This window comes from Lycorma delicatula, chromosome 3 (assembly GCF_047948215.1).
Source record: "Lycorma delicatula isolate Av1 chromosome 3, ASM4794821v1, whole genome shotgun sequence".
In the NCBI taxonomy this organism is placed as follows: domain Eukaryota; kingdom Metazoa; phylum Arthropoda; class Insecta; order Hemiptera; family Fulgoridae; genus Lycorma; species Lycorma delicatula.
Genome location: NC_134457.1, coordinates 199,495,637 through 199,518,779, shown reverse-complemented (window position 1 = coordinate 199,518,779; position 23,143 = coordinate 199,495,637). Strand labels below are relative to the sequence as shown.

General features: G+C 27.9%; 1 protein-coding gene across 2 annotated transcripts in view; it reads left to right on the top strand.

The window, feature by feature from the left end:
- Hil (peptidase hillarin) overlaps positions 1-21,022 on the top strand; it is a 302,907-nt gene extending 281,885 nt beyond the window's left edge. Inside the window, exons 4-11 of one of the 2 annotated variants that reach the window (XM_075361360.1) lie at positions 4,261-4,495; positions 6,304-6,386; positions 8,296-8,439; positions 12,050-12,271; positions 12,396-12,604; positions 14,114-14,262; positions 15,098-15,355; positions 18,971-21,022. In XM_075361360.1, the coding sequence (XP_075217475.1) occupies positions 4,261-4,495; positions 6,304-6,386; positions 8,296-8,439; positions 12,050-12,271; positions 12,396-12,604; positions 14,114-14,262; positions 15,098-15,355; positions 18,971-19,273 (1,603 nt within the window). In that variant the 3' untranslated portion in view covers positions 19,274-21,022. The remainder of the gene's footprint in view (positions 1-4,260; positions 4,496-6,303; positions 6,387-8,295; positions 8,440-12,049; positions 12,272-12,395; positions 12,605-14,113; positions 14,263-15,097; positions 15,356-18,970) is intronic. The other variant, XM_075361361.1, reaches the window with a different exon arrangement.
- The last annotated feature ends 2,121 nt before the right edge of the window (positions 21,023-23,143 follow it).

Genomic DNA, 23,143 nt, shown 5'->3' with positions numbered 1-23,143 from the left:
CACGGCTGTCAATGAATAAGAAGAGAATTGATGACAGTAGAGGGGGTATCAGCTACAACGTAGACGTACACGAATGTCATTCACTATTTAAATAACACAGAAGAAGCCTGCCATGGAAGAAAGAATCCAACAACAAATCGCTACAGCTGGACACAAAAAAAATAATAAATTCGTAACGGTTCAAATAAGATAACTGAAGAGGTTGTTTTTTTTATTTATTTCTTTTTCAAACCATTACATCAAAGACATAATTTTTTAATTATATCCTACTAAAAAATTGATTGCATACCAACTAAAAATATAAATTTGACAACTAAGTTGTAATACTTTTCTGGCATTGGTTATTTATTCTTATATAATGGAAAATAATTAAGCATGAAAAAAGTTACCTGTGATTTCTTTTTTACGGATGGGGATGAATTATGATGTAATTTTATTGTAATATTATTACTAAAAGTTTATATTTAAAATTTTAGTACTATTAAAAGTTTAAATCGAAAAATGTTTTGAAAAATTCAAAAATTTAATATTTTTAAACTTTGATTGTCTTCCCCACCCCTAATATTACTCCCAAAGTATTCTTTTTGAATATGTCTATGTCTAGTAAGTCATTAAAAAGATCGTTTAAAAAATCTTCAATAAATAAAAAAAGATACTTTTTTTGATTTTTGGGGAAGGGGAAATTTTGGGGCAAATTTCTTTTTAAAAGTAAAATAAGGATGCATGTATTAAGATTAATATAAAGTGGGATTACATTTCTAAAATTTTGAGAAAGCCCCCAAACACTCAATCACCCATCAAAGATACTGACCCCAAAGTTTTACCAGCAAATTGTCTGAAACACACATTTTGCTGTATAACATTACAACAAAATTGCTTTATCCGGTCAAATATTATTAAGCTTCAAACACGCCAATGCATGTACATACATACAAACATAATCCCAAATTCTGTTTTTTTGTTTTTTAGGGTCCCTGAGTCGTGAAACTTTGAGAAATGCAAAAAAACCCATACTCCATTTTTAGTCTGATTTTCTTATTGCAGTATAGTTCTAAAGTTTTGATGCCAGAAAATAAAAACTGGATTAATTTAATAAAAAAAAAATTTAAACTGATACTAATAAACTCATACACTACACTCAAATAATATATATGAATAAGGAAACGGTTAGAAAAATATTAAAATTAAACAGAAACTATAAATTTGTTTTTTTTTCCTTTAAACGGATTATACTACTTTCTATAATGGTTTCCAAAGGATTACTTTCTCAAGAGAATAACAAATTACAACTATATATTGTCCACACACCTATTGGATAATTAAGAAAATTATTATAATGAATAAGAAATATAAATAAAAAAATTCAAATCAGGATATAATTATAGTCAAGACAATTTTAGGCAAGTAATCTTCTGCAATAACTACTAACATTAATGAATCTAAATTTTATCTAATTTAAAAAACTTAGAAATGTGTCTGTCATTTAATTAAACTAATGGGAAACCAAAGAAGCCTTTCTCAGATGTAGTAAAGACAAGCAACCTACCGTTAGACAACCAGGTTGCAATTAAAGTCCAAGATCTTCTAAACCCTGATAATAAAGGCTGGTATTGACGACCAAACACATACAAATAAAAAAGATAAAAATATTTTATTTTTAAAAGAAAATAAAATTATAAAAAAAGACTTCTTAAATATATAATTGGTCTATAAAGCAAAACACAAACAACATTTATTACAAAACTACAATATCATCCAAACAGAGAGGTGCTTTAACGAGTTTAGATAGTTAAGTATCAGTTGAGGCAGGTTACCAGTATAAGGGTGAAAGCATCAACAAGTTCACCTAGGTCAAGCAAGTAGGACATACTTCATATTAAATCGTATGAACACATTATTATACTTCACAACAACCATACATCTCTACAGCATATAAATGGGGAATTTATTTGCATACATTTGTGCACACACACATACACATACATGGTGTACACACAATTTAACAATAAATAAAAAAATAATTTAATCTTGATCATTATATGCATAACTACAAAGAATGATTGTGCTTAATGATTACTGTAATAAAATATCAAAAATAATGTTCAAGAATCCTTTAAAAGAATTAAAAATCTGTAATTATAGTATGCATATCAATTGTTAAGAAATCATCATTAACAGATATAAAGATAGATATAACAGAATTACTAAAATATAAGTATAAAACTATTAATATATAAGTAAAAAAGTAAAAAAATAAATAACTAATCAGAAAAGTCAATATTATTATTGTTATATAGACAAGCTAAAACATTGAGCTTATGAGCCTTAGACAAAGTACAAAAAAGAATACATTACACTATCAAACAAAGTAAAAATAAAACAAAATTACATCAATATGGCAATGACAATTAAAAATCAAAGTAACACTAGAGTTACACTGCAGCTGATCAGTAAGAATAGCAACTGCCTATGAATATATATCCTGCAATATCTTATCCAGTTGATTCTTACAAAAAAAAACCAAGAACAAACAAGTTTCAAAATTTCTTACAAATAGTGAAATTGAAGCTGAATAGTGCCCATTTAAAATCTTGAAAGTTTCAATGAGATCTCCATGACAATGTCCATATGAAGCCCTTTGTAAAAAGTTGATCTGTATTAATAAAAATAAAAAATTTTAATCAGTTTTCCTTGCAAAAGTTTTTTTTTACGTTTAAATTTAATAGCAACAATACAAAATAAAAATGTGTTCAAAATTTAAATAAAATCACCAAAAATAGAGAAAGTTTAAAATGATCTAAAACTATTATTTAATTTTTTTATTTCAGCCATTTTAGAAAAAAAATCATAATAAAAACAATCATCTTAAGAAAAACAAAACATCATCTTCATAAAAGATGATGATTTTTTAATTGATGATCAAAATTCTAATAAGTCAAACTTTAAAAAAGTTAATTGGTAGTCAAAACATGACACTGATCATACTTTTATCTTCACACTCCTTGAGTCCCAAATTCCAAAATCTAATAGAATCAATTCCATGTATATAAAGTAACCACACCATACTTGAATATCCTTCACCTACCCTACCCAATCCCATTATTACTCAAATAGACATCAACACACACACACACACACACACACACACACACACACACACACACACACACACACACACACACACACACACACACTCACATACTCACATACTCACAAATAACTGTGTGAAAATATTTACATAAGAATTACATGTACTAAATTATAAAGTTTTATAATATAATACTCACTGGATACAAAGAAGTTATTTAATAAAGCTAATCATACGAATGAAATCAGTAGACCTAGCGATGCAAAGTAACACTACCATTAAAATACAAAATTTATTAATATTAATAATAAATTTGATTACAAATATAACAAGATTATAGTATTTATCTGAACAATAAGAATTAGTATATAATTCAGTAATTAATAAATTTTTAATGAAATAAAATCATAATAAGGTGTGCAAAATCTGGAAACTAAATTACCTTTTAAAATTGCATCCCGAACACAAAAATTATTACAAATAATGAAACTTCTTCTGCACTGCGTATATCAGCTTTTAATTGTAATAGGCTTACTGATTATATAAATAAATATTTCTCAATCAAATAATTTTTTTCCAAAGCAATAAAGGAAATAATGTGCAAGGGTGCAATACGCGTTAAACTCTCTCGGGTTATAATATATTAGTTATAAGAAATAATTATTTAACTTAATACAATCTTTCTTTATGTTCTACCCATTATTCCCCCTATTTTCTATTGTTTGAACTGTTTCACATTAAAGAGGTTATTATACTTCATATTTCAGAAGTTAATATTTTTTTTTTAATTTTATCCATTCTAACTAATTTGAACTAATTTTCTCATTCATACAACAATACCAATTTGTGTCTGAACTTAAAAAAGTGAGGAGGTTATCTTCTCAAAACTATCTAGACAGCATAACTGAACTAGAGTTTACTTCTTTTATTTAGACTGTTTAGTTAATGAGTCACTGAACCATTAAGTTAGATAGGATCCAGTTTAATATGCTCACAAAGAAAGTATCAATATATTTCATCTAATTTTGAATATTGGGCATTCCATCCAGTTTCTAAATAAGCAAAATAGATGCTGTAGAACTTCCAAGCAATATTTTCATTTCAAAATCAATATAATTTTTATTCTGAATAGTTTAATAAAAGTAACATAATTTTTATTTTCTGTTATACAGAGCAGCAACAGCAGCACTTGTTGAAAAGCAGAGCAGAGAGATGTTGGAATTGATTAATGAGAAACGAAGTGAATATATGATGGCAGAAAGTTTATACCTTGATGATGGAGATGTTGAAGAGACTACCTTGCCTTATCCTAGTCAAGCACCAGTCCCTGCACCACCTGCAATCAGCAAATTTCAAATATACAACGATCCTGTTGAATTTGCACATGTTGATCAAATTGCAATATCAGTAAGCATTATTCTGTTTAAAAAATATATTATTTAATTAAAAATTCTCTCAGATAATTACAAAAGCCTATGTTTTGAAAAGACTTGCAGTTACCCAAGGTTAATAAAAAAAAAAATAATAGGCCTCTTTAATTTGACATAAATGGAAATACAAAAATTTTTATTTATACATTAGTAAAAATAAACAAATATATATAAATTTGAAAAAAGGGATAAACATGATCATGAATTTTTCCTCACACTTTAAACAAGTTAATATTTATTTCTTTATTTATCATACCTATTAGATATAAATTATATATTATTATTATTGAATACTAATTTTAAGTGTTTTGACTTAAGATAATGCTAAGAGTATAAAAATCAAAAAAGTCTTTTACTGACTTTATTAATAAAAGCTTTTTCCTAAGTTTGAACCAATACCAAAAAACCAACATACAGAGATAACTGGATCATACATAAACACAAACTTGTAATTTAATCTCTGTTTCGTTTCATTAATCTATGCTCAATGCCTTTTCCAAACTTCAATCATTTTAGGTAATAATCAACTTTTGACTTTTGCTAACTGTTAATATTGCTACCAGTCAATATTTTTGTAAATTAAATAAGCAGAAGATCTCAGAATTCTCTGATTTGCTTTTACACAAGGAACCCAGTTTAGACAGAAAAATACTATCTTTTATTTTTTAATGGAATTTTATATCTGTATGAGTCATTCTGGACTCATTACAAAGTATGCAAAATTTTAATTATACAGTTTGAGATATATGCTATTTACAAAATGAAACAAGAATTATCATCCCTTTTCCTGATTCTGATGTCTTCTTCCCCATTATCACTATTGTAAATGTAATAATGATCCTACTAGAACCTCCATTCTGAACATGACAAGACCTGTAAATCCAATACATCATAGAACTTTAGCTCAGTGATACAATTATGCAATTGTCGCTTGTGTTGTGTACAGATTTGGAAATTTTCTTTCTGGTCGCCACTGTATAATAAGTCTAATGGGTATAGATCCTAACACGTAAAACTGGACCTCCAATCACTCCTAAAACAGAAAATACACAACTTGTTCCGCAAATCTTAATAGTTATGTAACAAGAATTTAATCTTAGCAGTTTAAATTAAATACTTTTTCAAATATGTCAATATAATTCAATAAAAGAAAATATAAATTTTAGTTACTTACATCTATCACATTTCTTTTATTTTTAAATATTGAATTTTTATCCACAGTTAAAAACGAAAAAAGAATAAATAGATATAGGTATCTATTAAAAGCCATTAAATCTGTCTTATGACTTCTTACTTGTGTGTAACGGCATGTTTCAGAAACAAGTTCCCATCATCAGGTGTGATTGTACTAGCACATTATGCTAGTATTAGAATTGTGCTGACAAAGTTAAAACAAAAAAAAAATAATAAAAGTATATGTTTTATTAAATTATTTTAAATTGTTAATACATATAACATATATTTTAAAAATATAAATTATATTTTGTTTAAATATACATTATTTAATGTTTCATTTATCTTATTTCATTTTTAATTTTTTACCCAATTACAAACAATGAATATAATTACACTTGACTGGGAAACGTACTTCCACAAGAAGGCAAAGTTAAGGAAATAATTCGTTTTAATTAAATAAATTATGTTACTGTGAAAATTAGTTATAAGGTAAGGTGAACAGCATCAAAATTCTTGGCATACAGCATACATTTCAGTAGAATAATTTATTGAAAATATTTTACATTGCAAATGATTAAAATACATTATTTATTATAATTTGTTTTACAGGTAGCACAAGAAGATCAGAAAACATTTACAGATCTTGTAAGACAGTTAGTAGGAAGATGTGGTTCAGATATTGAAAAAGCACGGTAAGCATTCAATGAAGTTCATACACATTCTTTTAAACAATTCACAAAAATACATCAGTAAAAAAAAAAAGGTAATCATAAAAAGGTACATCACAAAAATAAGATAATATAATAAACAACAGCTTTATATGAAAGTTGATACTTAAAAAAAAAAAGAGGTGTTTCTCTCATTCTACATATGCAGTAGTTCATAACGATACATAAAAAACGTTTCTGTTTATGTACAGTGTACATAACAAACAGCTTAAAAACAAAAAGGGATAAATTCATTACTTTAAACTGTCTGTCACAATCTATTTTATAATTGTGAAATATTTAGCGTTCAGCACTAGTCTTGAGTTGATTTCTTTAAAAGTAAATCATATTCACCACACAGCCAATCTATTGGTAAATAGAGTGAAAGTGTTACTCAATTTGGCTGAATATCATCTGAATTGAATTCAATATGCTTGGCATCCTGATATGCAATAGTATACTTAGCTTACTGAAGAAGGCAATAGAAAAACACATCAATCTTCAATTCTCCTAGTAAACCTAACCTGTGTCTTGTTTTACTCGATAATGTCTTTACCATTTTCAGGAAATGAATGACATCTCATCAGATCATTCATAATGCTCAGTTACAGAATCACTGAGAAAAAATGTACTATAAACTTGCATAGCAATGAAATAAATTAGTTATACTACTGCACACAGAAACTGTCTTATAATTCCATTTTGTAAATATACATGAATCCCCCAGAGACAGCTTTTACATTTTATACAATCATCTAAGGCATTATAGGAACATATTATGGAAAATAATTGTATCAGAGTATGGTAAGAAAAGGCCAGTTCTATAAAAAAAACCCACTGGGTTGGTCTAGTGGTGAACGCGTCTTCCCAAATCAACTGATTTGGAAGCCGAGAGTTCCAGCGTTCAAGTCCTAGTAAAGCCAGTTATTTTTACACAGATTTGAATACTAGATCATGGATACCGGTGTTCTTTGGTGGTTGGGTTTCAATTAACCACACATCTCAGGAGTAGTCGAACTGAGAATGTACAAGACTACACTTCATTTACACTCATACATATCATCCTCATTCATCCTCTGAAGTATTATCTAAACGGTAGTTACCGGAGGCTAAACAGGAAAAAGAGAGAGAGTTCTATAAAAAAAAGAAGTCTAAACTAATCCACAAGGAATTACTTTGGATTATAATAAACAAAAGAAAAGACCTCTAGATGCAATACACAAACCTCAGTCAGAAAAGAAAAATCATTCCTGGTAAATCCAAAAGGAATTTTTCAAAATTCTGTCATAATGCTAGTTATTAAAACAAAAATATAGTATATAAAAATAAATACACAACATATTTAATACAAGATCAATTATTTTCTCAATCAAAATCAATTTTTTCTAGATCAATTAATTGATGAGTTTAATAATGTTTAATAATAAAAAAATATTTTAATCTTTTCAATGTTTTAATGTGTAATTGTTTTTTAATTATAATTTTAATTGACTGATGATGACGAATTCCCTTGAAAGCACTATTGATATGTAAAAAAGAGAGAAAAAAGAAAAAGAATAACATAAGGTAAGGTTCTTATTAATTCTGTACTTTGGGTTAAGCTGAATTTTGTTTATGCTTTTGAAAAATTAAATTAACCAAAACCTAGTCTACAGGGAAAAGCACTATATCGATAGTTTATAGTATACTGGTAGTTTTTATACTATACTAATATTTTTAGTCTATTTAATAGCGTAATTAATGATATTTTTGTCCTTGACAGTTAGCAGTGAATACTGAAATCTAAATTAATTACATTTTGAAATTGTGAGCATGCATATGAATACAGAGAATAAAATGGTGCAGAGTAAATTACATGTTACTTTAAAAATACTAATGCCTTTTTATGTTTCAGAACAATATTTCGATGGATAACTGTAAAAAATTTAAACACAATGACATTTGATGAAAATCTTAGAGGAGACACACCAATGGGTCTATTAAGAGGAATAAAGCATGGCACAGAGAGTTATCATGTACTATTTAAAAGGTTATGCAGGTAAATTAATTTTTTTATTAAGTGGGATTTAATAAATAATAATTTCTTACATTTTTAACAGATTTAAATGACATTCTTACAAGCTTATAATTTATTTTTTAAATAATCTCACATCGTACTTCATTTAACAAATAGACAGTGTCCATAAAGTCTTTCCATGATTACAAAAAAGCTATATTACAGTTACAGCTGTGCGGTTTGTGAAAAAGAAAGAAAAAAATTATCCAGTTTTTTTTAATATTGGTTTGTTGTAGATAGAGGCAGAGTAGAGGACACTATGATCAATTTTTTATAAAATGGTGTCAATCCAAGAGAAAGCGCAATGTGGTTTTGTGGTATCATGAATCAAAATCATGATTACTGTCCAGCAAAATTTTAGAAGGAGCAGACAACCAGCACCTGATAGCAAGAGTATCGTTGCATGGCAAGCAAAGTTTAAGGACAGTGGAAGTGTAGTCGACATTCCTCAAACCATCCGTTAGTGAAGAGAAGGTTGAGTTTATGTAGCAAACGTTTCTACAAAGCGCTTCCAAATCTACTCGTTGTGCATCTCATGAACTAGGGATTCCCTGGTCAACAGTGCACAAACTTTTACACAAGAAACTAAGGTTGCATGCATATAAAGTTCAGATATTGCAACACCTACAGCCAGATAATGGCCATAGTTCCAAGATTTTCTGAATGAATTGTTTCATGGCAGATGGTTTTGGCCTGACAGTCCCTCTCTCTGGCCACCACAATCACCAGATATAACTCCCTTAGACTTTTTCCTCTGAGTTTATGTTAAGGACAGAGTCTATGCATCACCCGTGCCTGATCTGAACACAATAAGACAGAGAGAGAATAACTGAAGCTGTTGCTAGTGTTACTGAAGAAATGTTGACCAACACATTGTATAAAATTGATTATTGGTTGGACATTCTATGAGCGACAAAAGACGCACTTTTTGAAAAGTTTAATGACATGGTAAAAAAAACTTGATAATTTTTTTGTTCTTTTGCCACAAACCACACAACTGTAACTATAATAGTTTTTTTTGTAATAAATCTTTGTAATCAGGGAAAGATATTATGGATACCCTGCACTATATTTTCAGATAAAAACAGTTCATAGTATTCAAGGCCTATCCCTTTTAAACAATAGATTAAAAAATTATGGAGAAATCTCTCAAACTCAAAATTAAAGTTTAAATTATGTAATATCCTGTATCATCATTAAATAATAAATCTGATTTGACCAATCTGATTTAACTCTTAACTCAAAAAAGAAATAATATAGCAAAAAATAGAATTTGTCATTAACATAAAAAATAAAACAAATAAAAAACAGCATTTTAAGTTAAAAAAACCAAAAAAGAATTAATAACTAATAGTTAAGTAGCTAATTAAGTGGTACATTAAAGTATACAAGTGTGCAAGGAAAAAATTATTTAAAAGCATTATTCTACTCAAGATGAAAGTTTTGAGATACAGAATCATCACAAAGGGTTCATCCAGTCTGAAGATATCTACCAAAAAACAGGTTATGTATCCTAGAATTTTTCAATACTAAAATTGCTTTACTTCCTTGTGTGAAGTAAAGGAAGTATTGTGATCGTGAAAAATTTCAGTTTTCACATTTCAATGGAAATTTACATTTTGACCATCCCTGAATCTATTTTGACCAGTTCCTGCATGCTGTCTGTACATATTTATGTATGTATCTCATATAACTCAAAAACGATTACTTGTAGGACATTGAAATTTTGGATTTAGGACTGTTGCAACATCTAATAGAGCACTTCCCCTTTTGATTACAATTGACTAGACCAAAAGTATCCAAAAAAGCCCAAAAACCAAAAAAATTGGATTTTGGACTTTTTCTTAACTGCAGGAATAATCCCTCATTGACAGCTTTTCAGCAATATATCATAAAAGGTACTTATTTTCACTGGTTCCAGAGTTGTAGTGAAATAAAACTTTAATTAATAAAATATTTGGATCTTACAAGGGGAGGCACATCGGTTCAAATCCGACTTTATACACATATAGTTTTTTTAACTTAAATATTTTTATTTATTAATAATTATTAAACTCTGGTCATAAAAAAAATGTTACAATAAATAACAATTCAATAACAACAATTAAAAAAATATGAAAAAATCATAAGTTATTAGTGAAATAAAATTTTATGTACTTTAATTATTATTATTATTTTAATTCAAAAAGTTTTACAGAGGTTAATAAAGTATATTTAAATTTTAAAAAAAGTTAAAAAATATATGTATATGAAGTCGGATTTGAACCGATATGTGCATGGTTACAGATCCGACATGATCTCACTTACACCACAAAACTACTTGAGCGATGTGAAACAAAATTATTATGTAAACTAATATAAAATACTGATACAGACATCACAAAAGAATGTAATACAATGTGGTTTCCACCACCTGCAATTGTATAACTGCCCACTTTAATATAGAATTGGAGGATCGTATCTCACTTTCAAATGAAATAAGTTTAAAGAAAGTACAGCAAAAAATGTGTTTATGTAATTTAATACGCATACAAGGAAGTCATGTAGTGCCCACATCAGATATTTTTTTTTCTATTTGAATAAGCAATGAACATTAAGCTTTGTTTTGTGAATACAAATTTGATCTGATTAGCATACTTTCTTTTATACAGTATACTGTATCAGTAAAAAGCATAACAACATAGCCAGTAAAATAAAAATCCACTTAAAAATAATTTTAAAAAAAAAGATTTTATTTCTAAAATAAATCTCTTCTATTTGGTGAATATATTTTTCCTATTTTTATGTAAACTAGAAAAACTCATAAATATTTCTCAATAAAATTACTGTAAGAGTGTAACAGGGCAGGAATAACCATGCCTGAAGTCTATGGACACCAAACTGGCTCTATGAGAGAAATTACAGTGATTCTTACAGCATCATTGTGATACTAATAGCATCACTGTCATGCTAACAGCAATAGATTACATCACTAAATGAATTTTTGAATAGGTAAATGAGAATTTCAGTGAACAGCACTAAATCTTGCAAGCAGCCCACTATAACATGTGGTTGGAAGAAGAGTAGTCTGGTCTATCAAGTGACACTTGATGTTGGATTCATCAGGTTTGCTACTATCAAAATGTCAGCTTATTGTTACTTGTTTGTCAAACTATCATTCCACAAGGATGCACATTCAGCATTTCAGGGGCTGAATGTACATTGATATCTCGTATTGCCTAAAATTCAGATTTTGATACCAAAACAGACACTTCAAGAATTAAAAATATAATTACATTCAGAATACAGATGTGTACAAAATAATAAATTGCAAATTTTTTCTTAAACTCAGCTATTAAAATATGTTTTACTGTAGAATACCTTCGAAGTTGAATGACACCTTCTAATAAAAAAAAATCATTTGTAAAGAAAAACCCAAACCACTAAAAGAATAAAATAGTGACTATAATTCACTATCTATTTATTCTTACTGTAAAAATTGCATTTGTTAAGTCCAAATCAATTCTGCATAAAAGATAGGATCAACTATTACCTAATTGTCAATATAGTTATACATTAACAGTATTAAACCGGTTTACTGTGATTTTTATAGTTATGCTGGTCTCCACTGTGTAGTCATCAAAGGATATTCAAAATCTGCTGGATATCAACCAGGAGTACGTTTTGAAGATAATAGATTCCGTAATTCATGGAATGCAGTGTACGTTGCTGGAGCTTGGCGCTTCGTACAATGTAACTGGGGTGCACGACATCTAGTCAATGCAAAAGAAGTGCCAAAGATAGGAAGTAAAGCAGGAAAATCAGACAGTTTAAGGTAAGTAAACCATAATGCCTACAAAAACTTTTTTTATTACCATGAAATGAAACATTTAGACTAAATATAATTATTATAGATAGAATGAATTTATTCTATTACTGTTTTAATCTGCTTTTTTAAGGTATGAATATGATGATCACTACTTTCTGACAGACCCCAGAGAATTTATTTACGAATTTTTCCCATTGCAATCTGAATGGCAATTGCTAAAAACACCAATAACATTACAAGATTTTGAAGAACTACCATTTGTCAGATCTTTATTCTTCCGATATGGATTATATTTTCCTGATTCACATACAAAAGCAGTCATGTACACTGATGCTACAGGTATGTAAATTTTAAAAATAATTCATTATAGTATTATAATAATACAATCTTCAATATTTTATAATAATAAATATACTTATATGTCAATAAAGTAATTGAATTAATGTATTGAAATGATGGTGGTCGATCTGATTATCTACAACATATTTTATAAAAACCTGCCTATTAATATATAGCAATGGAAAATTGAAGATATCCTTTTACTGGTTAAAATAATAATTTCTTTGACTTTTATACTTCTTGAAAATTACTGTATATTTACAAAACATATAAAAATTTGGATGGGGTTAACATCATCATAAGATGTACTTTTTTGCATAAAAACCCTTTTTCTCCACTCCATACTGTTCTCTTGCTTTCTGGGTCAAGTTTTGGCACAGATCAAAAAATGCCTATCCTTCCTCAAAGCAATTCAGAAGCCGCCGACAGATGTTTTTCTGGAAATTTTCCTAAGCCTCAGTGAGAAGACACAGAACCCACTTCGCCGACACTTTGCTGTATCCAAGAGGGCCTGATAGTATTGCATGCATACTCCCAGCACTTATGCTCACCTCTGATGCAATTTCAGCATTATGCAGCAGTCACCTTCCACAAGGTCATGAAATGCCTGAATGTTATCGTCATCGACAATGTTCATGATTTTCATTTTCTACTACATCACAACCACTTAAAAATTTTTGGCCCTATCAAATACTTCAGTTTTTGACAGGGTATCATCTCAAACTGTGCCTGAAGTGGAGTAAAAATTTCAGAGGTTCTGATACCTTCATTGGCAAGAAATCATTATAATTCATTGCGCAACAGGCAGTGATAACTCTTGCTCATACATTCTGCTACTGACGTGGGAATGTGACCTACAGGCATGCCTCATTCATTGCTCTTTTCAATCCACACAGAAAAATTTCAGTTTATATTTTAATAACCCTTATATTGAGTTGTTCACTCCTTGGTATTTCTAGTGATTAATGTCCATAGTGTGGATGCCACTTAAAAATTTATTTTTGTAAAAATTAATAAAAAAAAAAAGAAATAAATGATGAATAAATAAGCAAACAATAAGGACCAGATGTAAAATACTATTTTTATCTCCAACAATACTATGAACTTAATATGTAATATCAGTTAAAAAAATAACACACCCCATCTAAATAATAAAAAATGACTGGACTAGATTTAAAAAAAAAAAACTTAAAAATAATCATTTGTTACACTGAGCAACATGAAGTATGGTTAATTTTTTTTACACAGCTTGCTTTCTAAATACACAGGAATGAAGATCTTTTCCGTGCTATTGTACTGCTCTTTCATAAGTTGTGTTGCTGTCAGTATTGTTCTTAATGGTACCAATCTTGGAATCATTAAAGTACCCACAAGAGCATACTGCTTGTTAATGATTTTTTTGGAAATGTAATATTCCAGTATATAAGTTGTATTTCATTTTAAAAATTTTTTTATGTTTTAATTTCATTTGATTACTTTCACTTATGACAAATATTTTTTTTTAAAAAGGAACTTTTTTCTTAAAAGGTGCAGCTACAGTCAGGATTGCAATGCCAACAAATATGCAGTCTAGCCTGATATTCCATTACAATTTAAAATTTTATGACAGTGATGGTGATTCATATGATGGTGTGAGTCTTAAACGCTTTGTTATGCAGGTAAGTTTAGATAAGATTTTTCTTTATAGACAATAGCATAAATTTTTGCAAATTATAAAAAACTGACAAAATACTGACAGCCTTTATCAGCAAAAGTTATAATTCTGTAATACATCTCAATATTATCTGTAATTGATTACATTTTAATCTATTTTAGAGTTGAAAAATGAAAAAACATTTAAAAGATAATACAATTAATTTTATTTTTTTATTTTTTGAGTACATTTAGTGGGATGTATACAAAAATAAAATAAATAATTTAAAGATCTGAATAAGACATCTACTGAAATCTGATGTTTCAATAACACTTCCACCAATTAATGCTTTAATTTTGTGATTAAATTAAAAACAGTCTCCCACATAAAACCGCTTGTAATAGACTTGACAGCTTTTCAAGTTAATTTTGATTCCTCTTACTAGTATAAACAACTAGTAATTTTTAGTTTTTATTTTAAACTTGGACGAGTAATGGCAGTCACAAAACCCACACCACACTAATACATTACTTATGTAAACTTTTCTTTATAATAAAAAAATAATCACTAAAGGAGTAAATATGTTTTACAAATAGATGAAATATGGACTACTATTACTGATTATAATATCTAATAATTTAAACATTTATCATAAACATAGTGTAAATGAAATTTCAAAGACAGCATTTTGTTCTTTTTGCATTAGTGGTGCTAAAACATATATTTCACTCCTTTTTCATAGTCCAAAAAAATATAATTAATGTGCTATTGTTCATACATAAATAAAACATATTTAAAAATGTGAAAATTAAATTTTCAAAAGCAAAAATCTTTATTACAATCTTTTTATTTATTTACAGTCAGTTGTTGGAAATATAGTTGCATTTAGAGTTCATGCACCAAGTAGTGGTGCATTTTTATTGGATATATTTGCAAATGCTGTTACACCAAAAGAGTACCTGACAGGTGAACCGATGAAGTTTAAAAGTGTATGTAAATTCAAGATCGCTTGTGAGGAATTACAAACAGTAATGGTACCATTACCAGACTGTGCTAGTGGTGAATGGGGTCCGACTAAAGCAACTAGACTGTTTGGACTCATTCCAATTACTCATCAGGTAAGGAAAATTTATTTTTTATTCATAGAACGTTATTTATCTACATTAAATTCACACCATGTTTTATTACATTCCTCATTCATAAACCTTCCAAAAGTACAACAAACCATTCATATATCAGAGAGATTCTTTGAACAAAGTTACTACGTATTCATACTGTATTGAACTTAACTCCTGCTGTAACTACCCATACCAAAGACTCTTCAATCATTGATGACAGATTATGATTTCAATTTATGTTTTTTTTTTCTATATATACACTGTTCATTAACAGTTTATTACATTTATTTATTATTATAAATATGGCACAAAATGTAAGCATATTTAATGTTTCTAAAAGACAGTAAGACTAGTATTCTCTTAAAATGCCTAGTCTCTATTATTATTAATCCAGCAATACTAACATCCGGTACTGTTACTGATTAGTGATCATTCTGCTTACTCTTAGGCTTAAACCAGTTTTAAGATGTGTTACTGATTATTTCTGGTCGAATAATCATTTAGAAATCATTTAACAATTGTACAAAAAAAATTCATGATTAATAGACCAATAAAAAAATTTAAACATAATCCTTTCCTGCTACTGATGGAGTCATTATAAAAGTTTTAACTACATATCATAAATTAAGTTTTTGCACTAATACAATTTATTTTTTTAATAAACTAACTTTTTAAAAATGAATAGACAAAAATGTATAAAATAAATAAATAATAAGAACCATAGCAAAGTGAAATAATTACTTAATACTATGTATACTACATTTACAAATTACCTTTATATCACAAAAAAAATAATAAATAAAATTAATTCACAATATAAATACCAAACAACATCTGGCAATGGAACCTAACTTTTTTTTCTAATAATAAGAGCATTTGAAATCAAAATAATTTTTTCAAAACAAACAAACAAAACATGTTTTCAAAATATAAAATACAGTAAGAGGGGGAGGAAAAGGCAGCAGGCATATTTTTTCTATTAAAACTTAATTTCTATAAAATAAAATAAAATTTGCATAAACATATTTGCAAAAATTATAAAATTTGCATAAACATATTTGCAAAAATTATAAAATAAATCGCAACTGAAACAAAGGGTAAATAAATGTGTATTATTGCAGTAAAAAATGTACAAAAAGTAAAACGTAGAAGGAACCAAATAAAGAAATATTACTATAATTGAAAAAAATATACTTTAGAAAAGTAAATAATGCTAGCTTCTAAAGACAGTAAGCACTAATGCAAAACTGAACAAAAGAACATCTGATACATCAACAGTATCTTCTAAAAGATAAGACTCAACAAAAGCAGTAGAAAAGGTACTGTCATACTTTCTAAGAACCATGTAATAAAAGTGATTAAAAATTAAATAAACACCAAGTGACCAATACCAGATAAAGAACTATGTTTTTAAATGCTGCTTAATAATTAAACCAATTCATAGAGTTTGAAGCTAAACTTCTAACTATGTCTCACTGTATAATTTAGAATATCCTTGTGGCAAAGCCACAAGTCAGTTTGGAAAATGCTAATATACTGTGAAATGCATCTCAATTTCTAAACTCATTTTTTCCTTAAGGTAAAGGTTGCTAATCACCATCTTTCCACCAATTTTCTTCAAAAACAACTAATCACTGTTTTCTATCTTCCTCTGACCTCTACATTCCTTACTATATCCATTAACTCTTGTTTAGTTCACTACTTGATATTTTGCATTTAAATATATTTCTTTTCTCTATTCTTTACAGATGGCAATATCATCATAATCTAGGTTTATCCTTTCCAATCCCACCTTTAAAAGATACCTACATAAAAGGGCTTTTTCTGGAAAAATTCCTTTTGTTTATCTCAAAGTAAATATTTGTAAATTTCCTCAATGGTGAGGAGTTTTCTCCATTTAGACACATAGATAAACTCTAAATAAAATTTATTACAATATTATAACATTAGTTTATGTATTTCTTAAAGATATGGAATAAAAAATAAAATAAAACAATTGATATTCACTGACTGCCAATAAAATCAGCAGTACATTCTACCTTTTCTTAAAAATTTTGATTGGTCTTTTGTTTTGTTTCTCTCTTCTTAAATCTACCTATGCCTTAGATTTGTAAAAATCTCCATAAAGCACAAATTGATGACACTGTAGTTAAAAGTTGTTTTTTTTTTAATTTTTTTTTTCCTTCAAATAATTTCATTCTATATTCACGACAACTATTAAAGTCTTAAATAGTAACATCAGATGACAACAGTATATAAAATCATACATACAAACAATTACTTTTAGTCTTTACTAAATACCATGTTTCAAAATGATTATCACGGTTTTAAAGCTATGTACTATTTTTCCAAGTCTTACGTACATTGATTAAATATACATGAAATGAAAGAGCAACTCAGTTTTAGCTGTGTGCAAGGTCATAAACTGTTTCCTGTACCTTCCACTTGAAAGTGCTAGTAGCAAAGATGGCAATCCCCCAAACAGAAATCATTCTGTTCTGCAGTTTGCAAAATGTGAATCTATAATTACCGTTCAATATTGTGTTCCATTTGAGTTCCTTGTGATAATAGCATTCATAAATGGTATAAACCATTTGAAACCACTGTATTTGTAAAGGGAAATGTTTTCAAAGACAATCTTGAACATGTAAGAGAGTCTTTTGTGCTTAGTCCTAGGAAATCTGTTAGGAAGGCTTGCTATGAATTAGCAATTCCAGTGACGTTTGAGTGGAGGGTTTTAAGGAAACTCTTACAACTGTGCCCATATTGTTTATAGTTGTTACAAGCTCTAAGCCTGTAGATTTTGGATTGCATGCTAGCCTTGCAAATACAATTATGCTCCATTAGGATGAAGACTTTCTTTATTGTGTCATATTTACTGACAAATCAACATTTCGTGTTAATGCAAAAGTAAACACACATAAAGTCCATATCTGCAGATGAGAAAATGCTCATGAAATATTGCAGTGTGACGAAGACTTCCCAAAACCTAATATTTTTTATACTGTATTCCACAACAAGTTTACGGACTGTTCTTTTTTACACAAGCGTGTCTGGAATGATCTATCTGGATATGCTACAACTATTGCTCTTTCCTCAACTGCAATATGAACCAAGAAATATTCGGTAATAAGATGGTGCACCTCCTCACTGGCATAACACTGTATGTGATTGGTTGAATGAAATTCTTCCTGACCGCTAGATTGGTCGCCAGTGCTTGTTTGTCTCCATGTTTGCTCAATCTGACCCCGTGCGATTTTTTTCTTTGGAATTTATAAAAGATAAAATGTATATGCTACTGTTACCAACTAACCTACCCGACTTGAGACAGGATTGAAGAGCTGTTGCCTGAATTACTCTAGACTTGCCGATTAAAGTATGGGATGAACTCTCCTATTGGCTGGATGTGTGCCATGTTGACAAATGATGCTCGCATTGAATAATTATATTAAAAACTGTTTGAGTTGCTCTTTCATTTCATTTATAATTTATCAATGTAAGTAAAACTTAATAAATATTACATAACTTTAAAACCCTGATATTCATTTTGGAATATATGGTAAATCTGTAATATTATTACTTCATTAAATCTGATTCTTGATTCTTCTTTTTTAGGATGCATTAGTATTTGCCGGCCGTGAATTAGAATTACAATTTCGAATGTCACGTCCATTAACAGATTTTATGGCAACATTACATAAAAATGGAGTAGAAGAAAAGAGATTATCAAAATATGTATCACATCTTGTATCAGATGATGACATAGTAACATTCTTTATAACATTCCCTGAAGAAGGACAATATGGGTTAGACATTTATACAAGAGAGATGGGAGGATTAAATGCTGAAACGAACGGAGAGAAACATTTATTAACACATTGTTGTAAATACCTCATTAACAGTTCAAAAAGAAATTAAAATTAATATAAATTTATGGAATGCAACTACAACAAAGCAAAAAATACAAACATAGAATAATAATTATTATTAAAATCATATTACACTAAGTCACAACTAGAGAGTAATGCAAACTTCTGAGAAATCATATTAAATAATAAGCTTTGCAATTACCATACAGAATCCAAAAAAATTAACTTGCAAAAAAGATGAATACAAATTTTAAAAATTTCAATTTAGTATTGTAGTTAAGTAATATTTCCTAATATAGTAGTAATTTCCATTTCTGACAGTCACTAGATAACTACTGTTATATTATTAACACTGAATTTAATTGTAATCTACAATATTCCTAACATGTTTCTGTAAATATATTAGGTAATCATTTATCAACTTAGCAACAACTGTAAAAAACAGTTAATTTAGGATCGCTTTAGTAAAACAATATATCACTTTTATATTTGCAAACATTACATACTCATGGTCAGTTATACAATACAGTCAAATTGTATAATTTATTGATAAAAAATAAATCAGCATTATGGTACTTCCAGTAAGAACGCAGTTCATCAGTTTTGTTGTCAACATCCAATAGATATATTGAGCTAAATCTTTAAAACTGGATACAATTTTGTTAACCAGTCCATAATTTTTGTCTTTGTCCATAATCACTTGTCACATTTGGTATAATTTTTTTACTGATACAAAACAAAATTCCTTAACATTAGTATATATTAAGAATGTCCACTATTCTTCAGTTAAATCAATCTTCTAATGAATTTTTATACTCATTGATGATTTGAAGAGAACTGAATTTTTATCAGTTGATTACAGATTTTCTTTTAATATCATCATATCTACTAATTAAATGTTGGCAATCATCATGAAAATTATTATTTTGTTAACTGATACCAAAAGTAGCTGAACAGAGATCTTCTCACATTACTGCCACAGATTTCTACCAGATGTTCACTTTCAACCTTTCTGGAGTTGTATTTGGTGGTATTTTCCATTTTTCATTATATGGTTCAAATAATCCAATTCATTTATCAAAAATATCTCTCTGCCAGCCTCCATGGGGAAGTGGCAGCATCTCATTCTTTCAACCAAAGGTTTTGGTTTCAAACCCCAGTAAGGCTTGGCATTTTTCACATAACAATTGAACGAACTATAAAAGATATTTGAGAAGGTATTTTTCACATGACCACTAAATGAACTATAAAAAATATTTGAGATTTCTGAAACTTCAGATAATATATAATAAAATAAAATTTCACTGATCACAGTCTGCTTTTAACACATTACCTAGGTCTCTTCCATTAAAATACTACTAAATATTTTTATTCAGGAATTAATTATACCATAAAATTAATTAGAAAAAATAAGTTATATTTTAGTATATAAGAAATATCCTGTAATTATAGATATTTATGATTTAATCACATAACTTGTAAGAATTTTTATATCATTTTTTTAACAGTTGCTAAAAAAGTAATGTTAAAACTGACTAAAATTGTCCTAAACCATTAATACTGCAGAATATTTTTAACAGAAACTTTAAGTAATATTTATATGTTGTTTTTCTTTTAACAATATTATAATTAACAAGAATTTAGAATATTATTAATATGTACTTGTAAGTATTATAATTAATTAGTAATGCATATATTTATAATTATATTTTAAATTATCCACCAACCATAACGTTTCCATAATAATTTAATGATATTATCAAATTTATTATAAATATAATATCCATTTATTAAATATATAATTCAATATTTAATCATATTATCTAGTATTTATATAATTAAAATGTACCAAGTAAATAAAAATTAGTAATATATAAATAAAAAATAAATTGTAACTAAACTATTGTATATATATATATTATATAGTAATACATTAATTAATTTGTTATATTATTATTGTTTCAAATAGTTTAATATATATATGTATTTCTTTTTGTAAGTAGATATATATACATAATATAATGCAACAGAGTTAATAAAATTGCACATCATTTGTTTTATGTACAGTTCTTCGTTAAATAAATATGCTACTTTGCTGTATTTATAAAATGATACTAATTTTATGATTAATTATTTATGCCAATAATTTATTTTTAATAGAAAGATGATATTTATATGATAAAAATTCATCTTTTATCTGTTTCTGGCTGACCTATACACACTGTTACATCAGCCACTGCATATACATTGACACTAAATATTTGTGTACTGCCTTGAAACTACTTTTTTAATGTACTGTCTTTTTCATAGGTAAACATTTGGCATTTATGATTAGTTTTTTAAGGTGATCATTTTTACTTCCTTGTACAAAGTAAAGGAAGTATTGTGATTGCAAAAAATTTCAGATTTCAACATAAATATCCCTGAATCCATTTTTACTAGTTTCAGCGTGACATCTGTATGTATGTATGTATCTTGCATAACTCAAAAACGATTAGCCATAGGGTGTTGAAATTTTGGATTTAGGACTGTTGTAACATCTAGTTGTGCACCTCCCCTTTTGATTTATATTGGATGAACAAAAAGTGTCCAAAAAAGCCCAAAATTCAAATATATTTGGATTTTGGACTTTTTCTTAACTGCAGTAATAAACCCTTTTTCAGAGCTTTTCAACGATATTGGTTGCAGAGATGTAGCCAAATAAAATTTTAATTAATGAATTATTTGGATTTTAGGGGAAGGCACATTAGTTCCAATCAGACTTTATCTCTTCTTTTTTTTAACTTTTTTTAAATTTAAAACTTTATATTAAAATCAATTTAATATATTGATTTATACTATTAACCTCTCATTGTAAAGAAACTTTTTCAATGAATAATAATTCAATTACAAAAAGAAAATATCATAAGTTATTAATGGAATAACATTTTATAACTTTCTTTTTTTTTTAAATGTGAATATGGAATTTAATAGGAATACAAAAAAATCATGTGTTGTCCACATCAGATTTTTTCAAATGTAATTATTCTATGGTTATCAACCAGATGAAGAAGCATGGTGCGTTGGTGTGTTTGCTACATGTGCTCACTTTTTTTTTTTGAAGCGCTTTAATGAAATGAATTCTGAACTGACACATCTATCACTGTGTGAGCTGGGTTTGAACTGAATGATTCAAACCAATCGAATGAATAATATTACAAAAATAATAGAATTAATTTTACTTTACATAAAGTAAGATAATATTAAATAAATTTAAAAAAATTCTGTTTAATAATAATGGGCTTCCCATGGGGACCGCATGTGAGGTGATGTAAGCACCTCATGCGAGGCTAGACCAGTAATTAATTATTTCTTATTTATCCGTTCGGTTAATGTAACACTAGAAAAATCAGCTGATAACAAATGGGGTACTTGATCACAACATACACAGTTTAACTACTTAAATTGTTTAACTGTGAGCTTCTTGTTTATTTAATTTTTGTTTATAAATATATCTAAAATTATTTGTGTTTTGATAAAAAAGTTGAATATTGTGCTGTGTTAAAAAATCACAACTCAAGAAACGGCTCAAATGTTCAGGATTTTGAAGCTTTCTGTTGTAAAAGTTTTTGTTGTTGTTAGTATGCTAAATTCATGAGCATTATGTAGTTACAATTGGCAAAAACATTTAACAAAATTATGTCTAATGAAACATAACCAATGTAACATGTTCACGGTGAGAGAGATAATGACCACATGAAGTGATTCAAGCTATCAAAACCCAGTACCAGAGATCAAGCATTAATATAATTCTTGATCTTTAAGTAAAAGCAACTAACTACAAATCTGAAGTGTATGAAACAACCCGGGATGTAAGGCAAGGTAATAATTTGTGTTCACTCCTTTAAATTATATAGCTGCATCATCATCATTAATATGT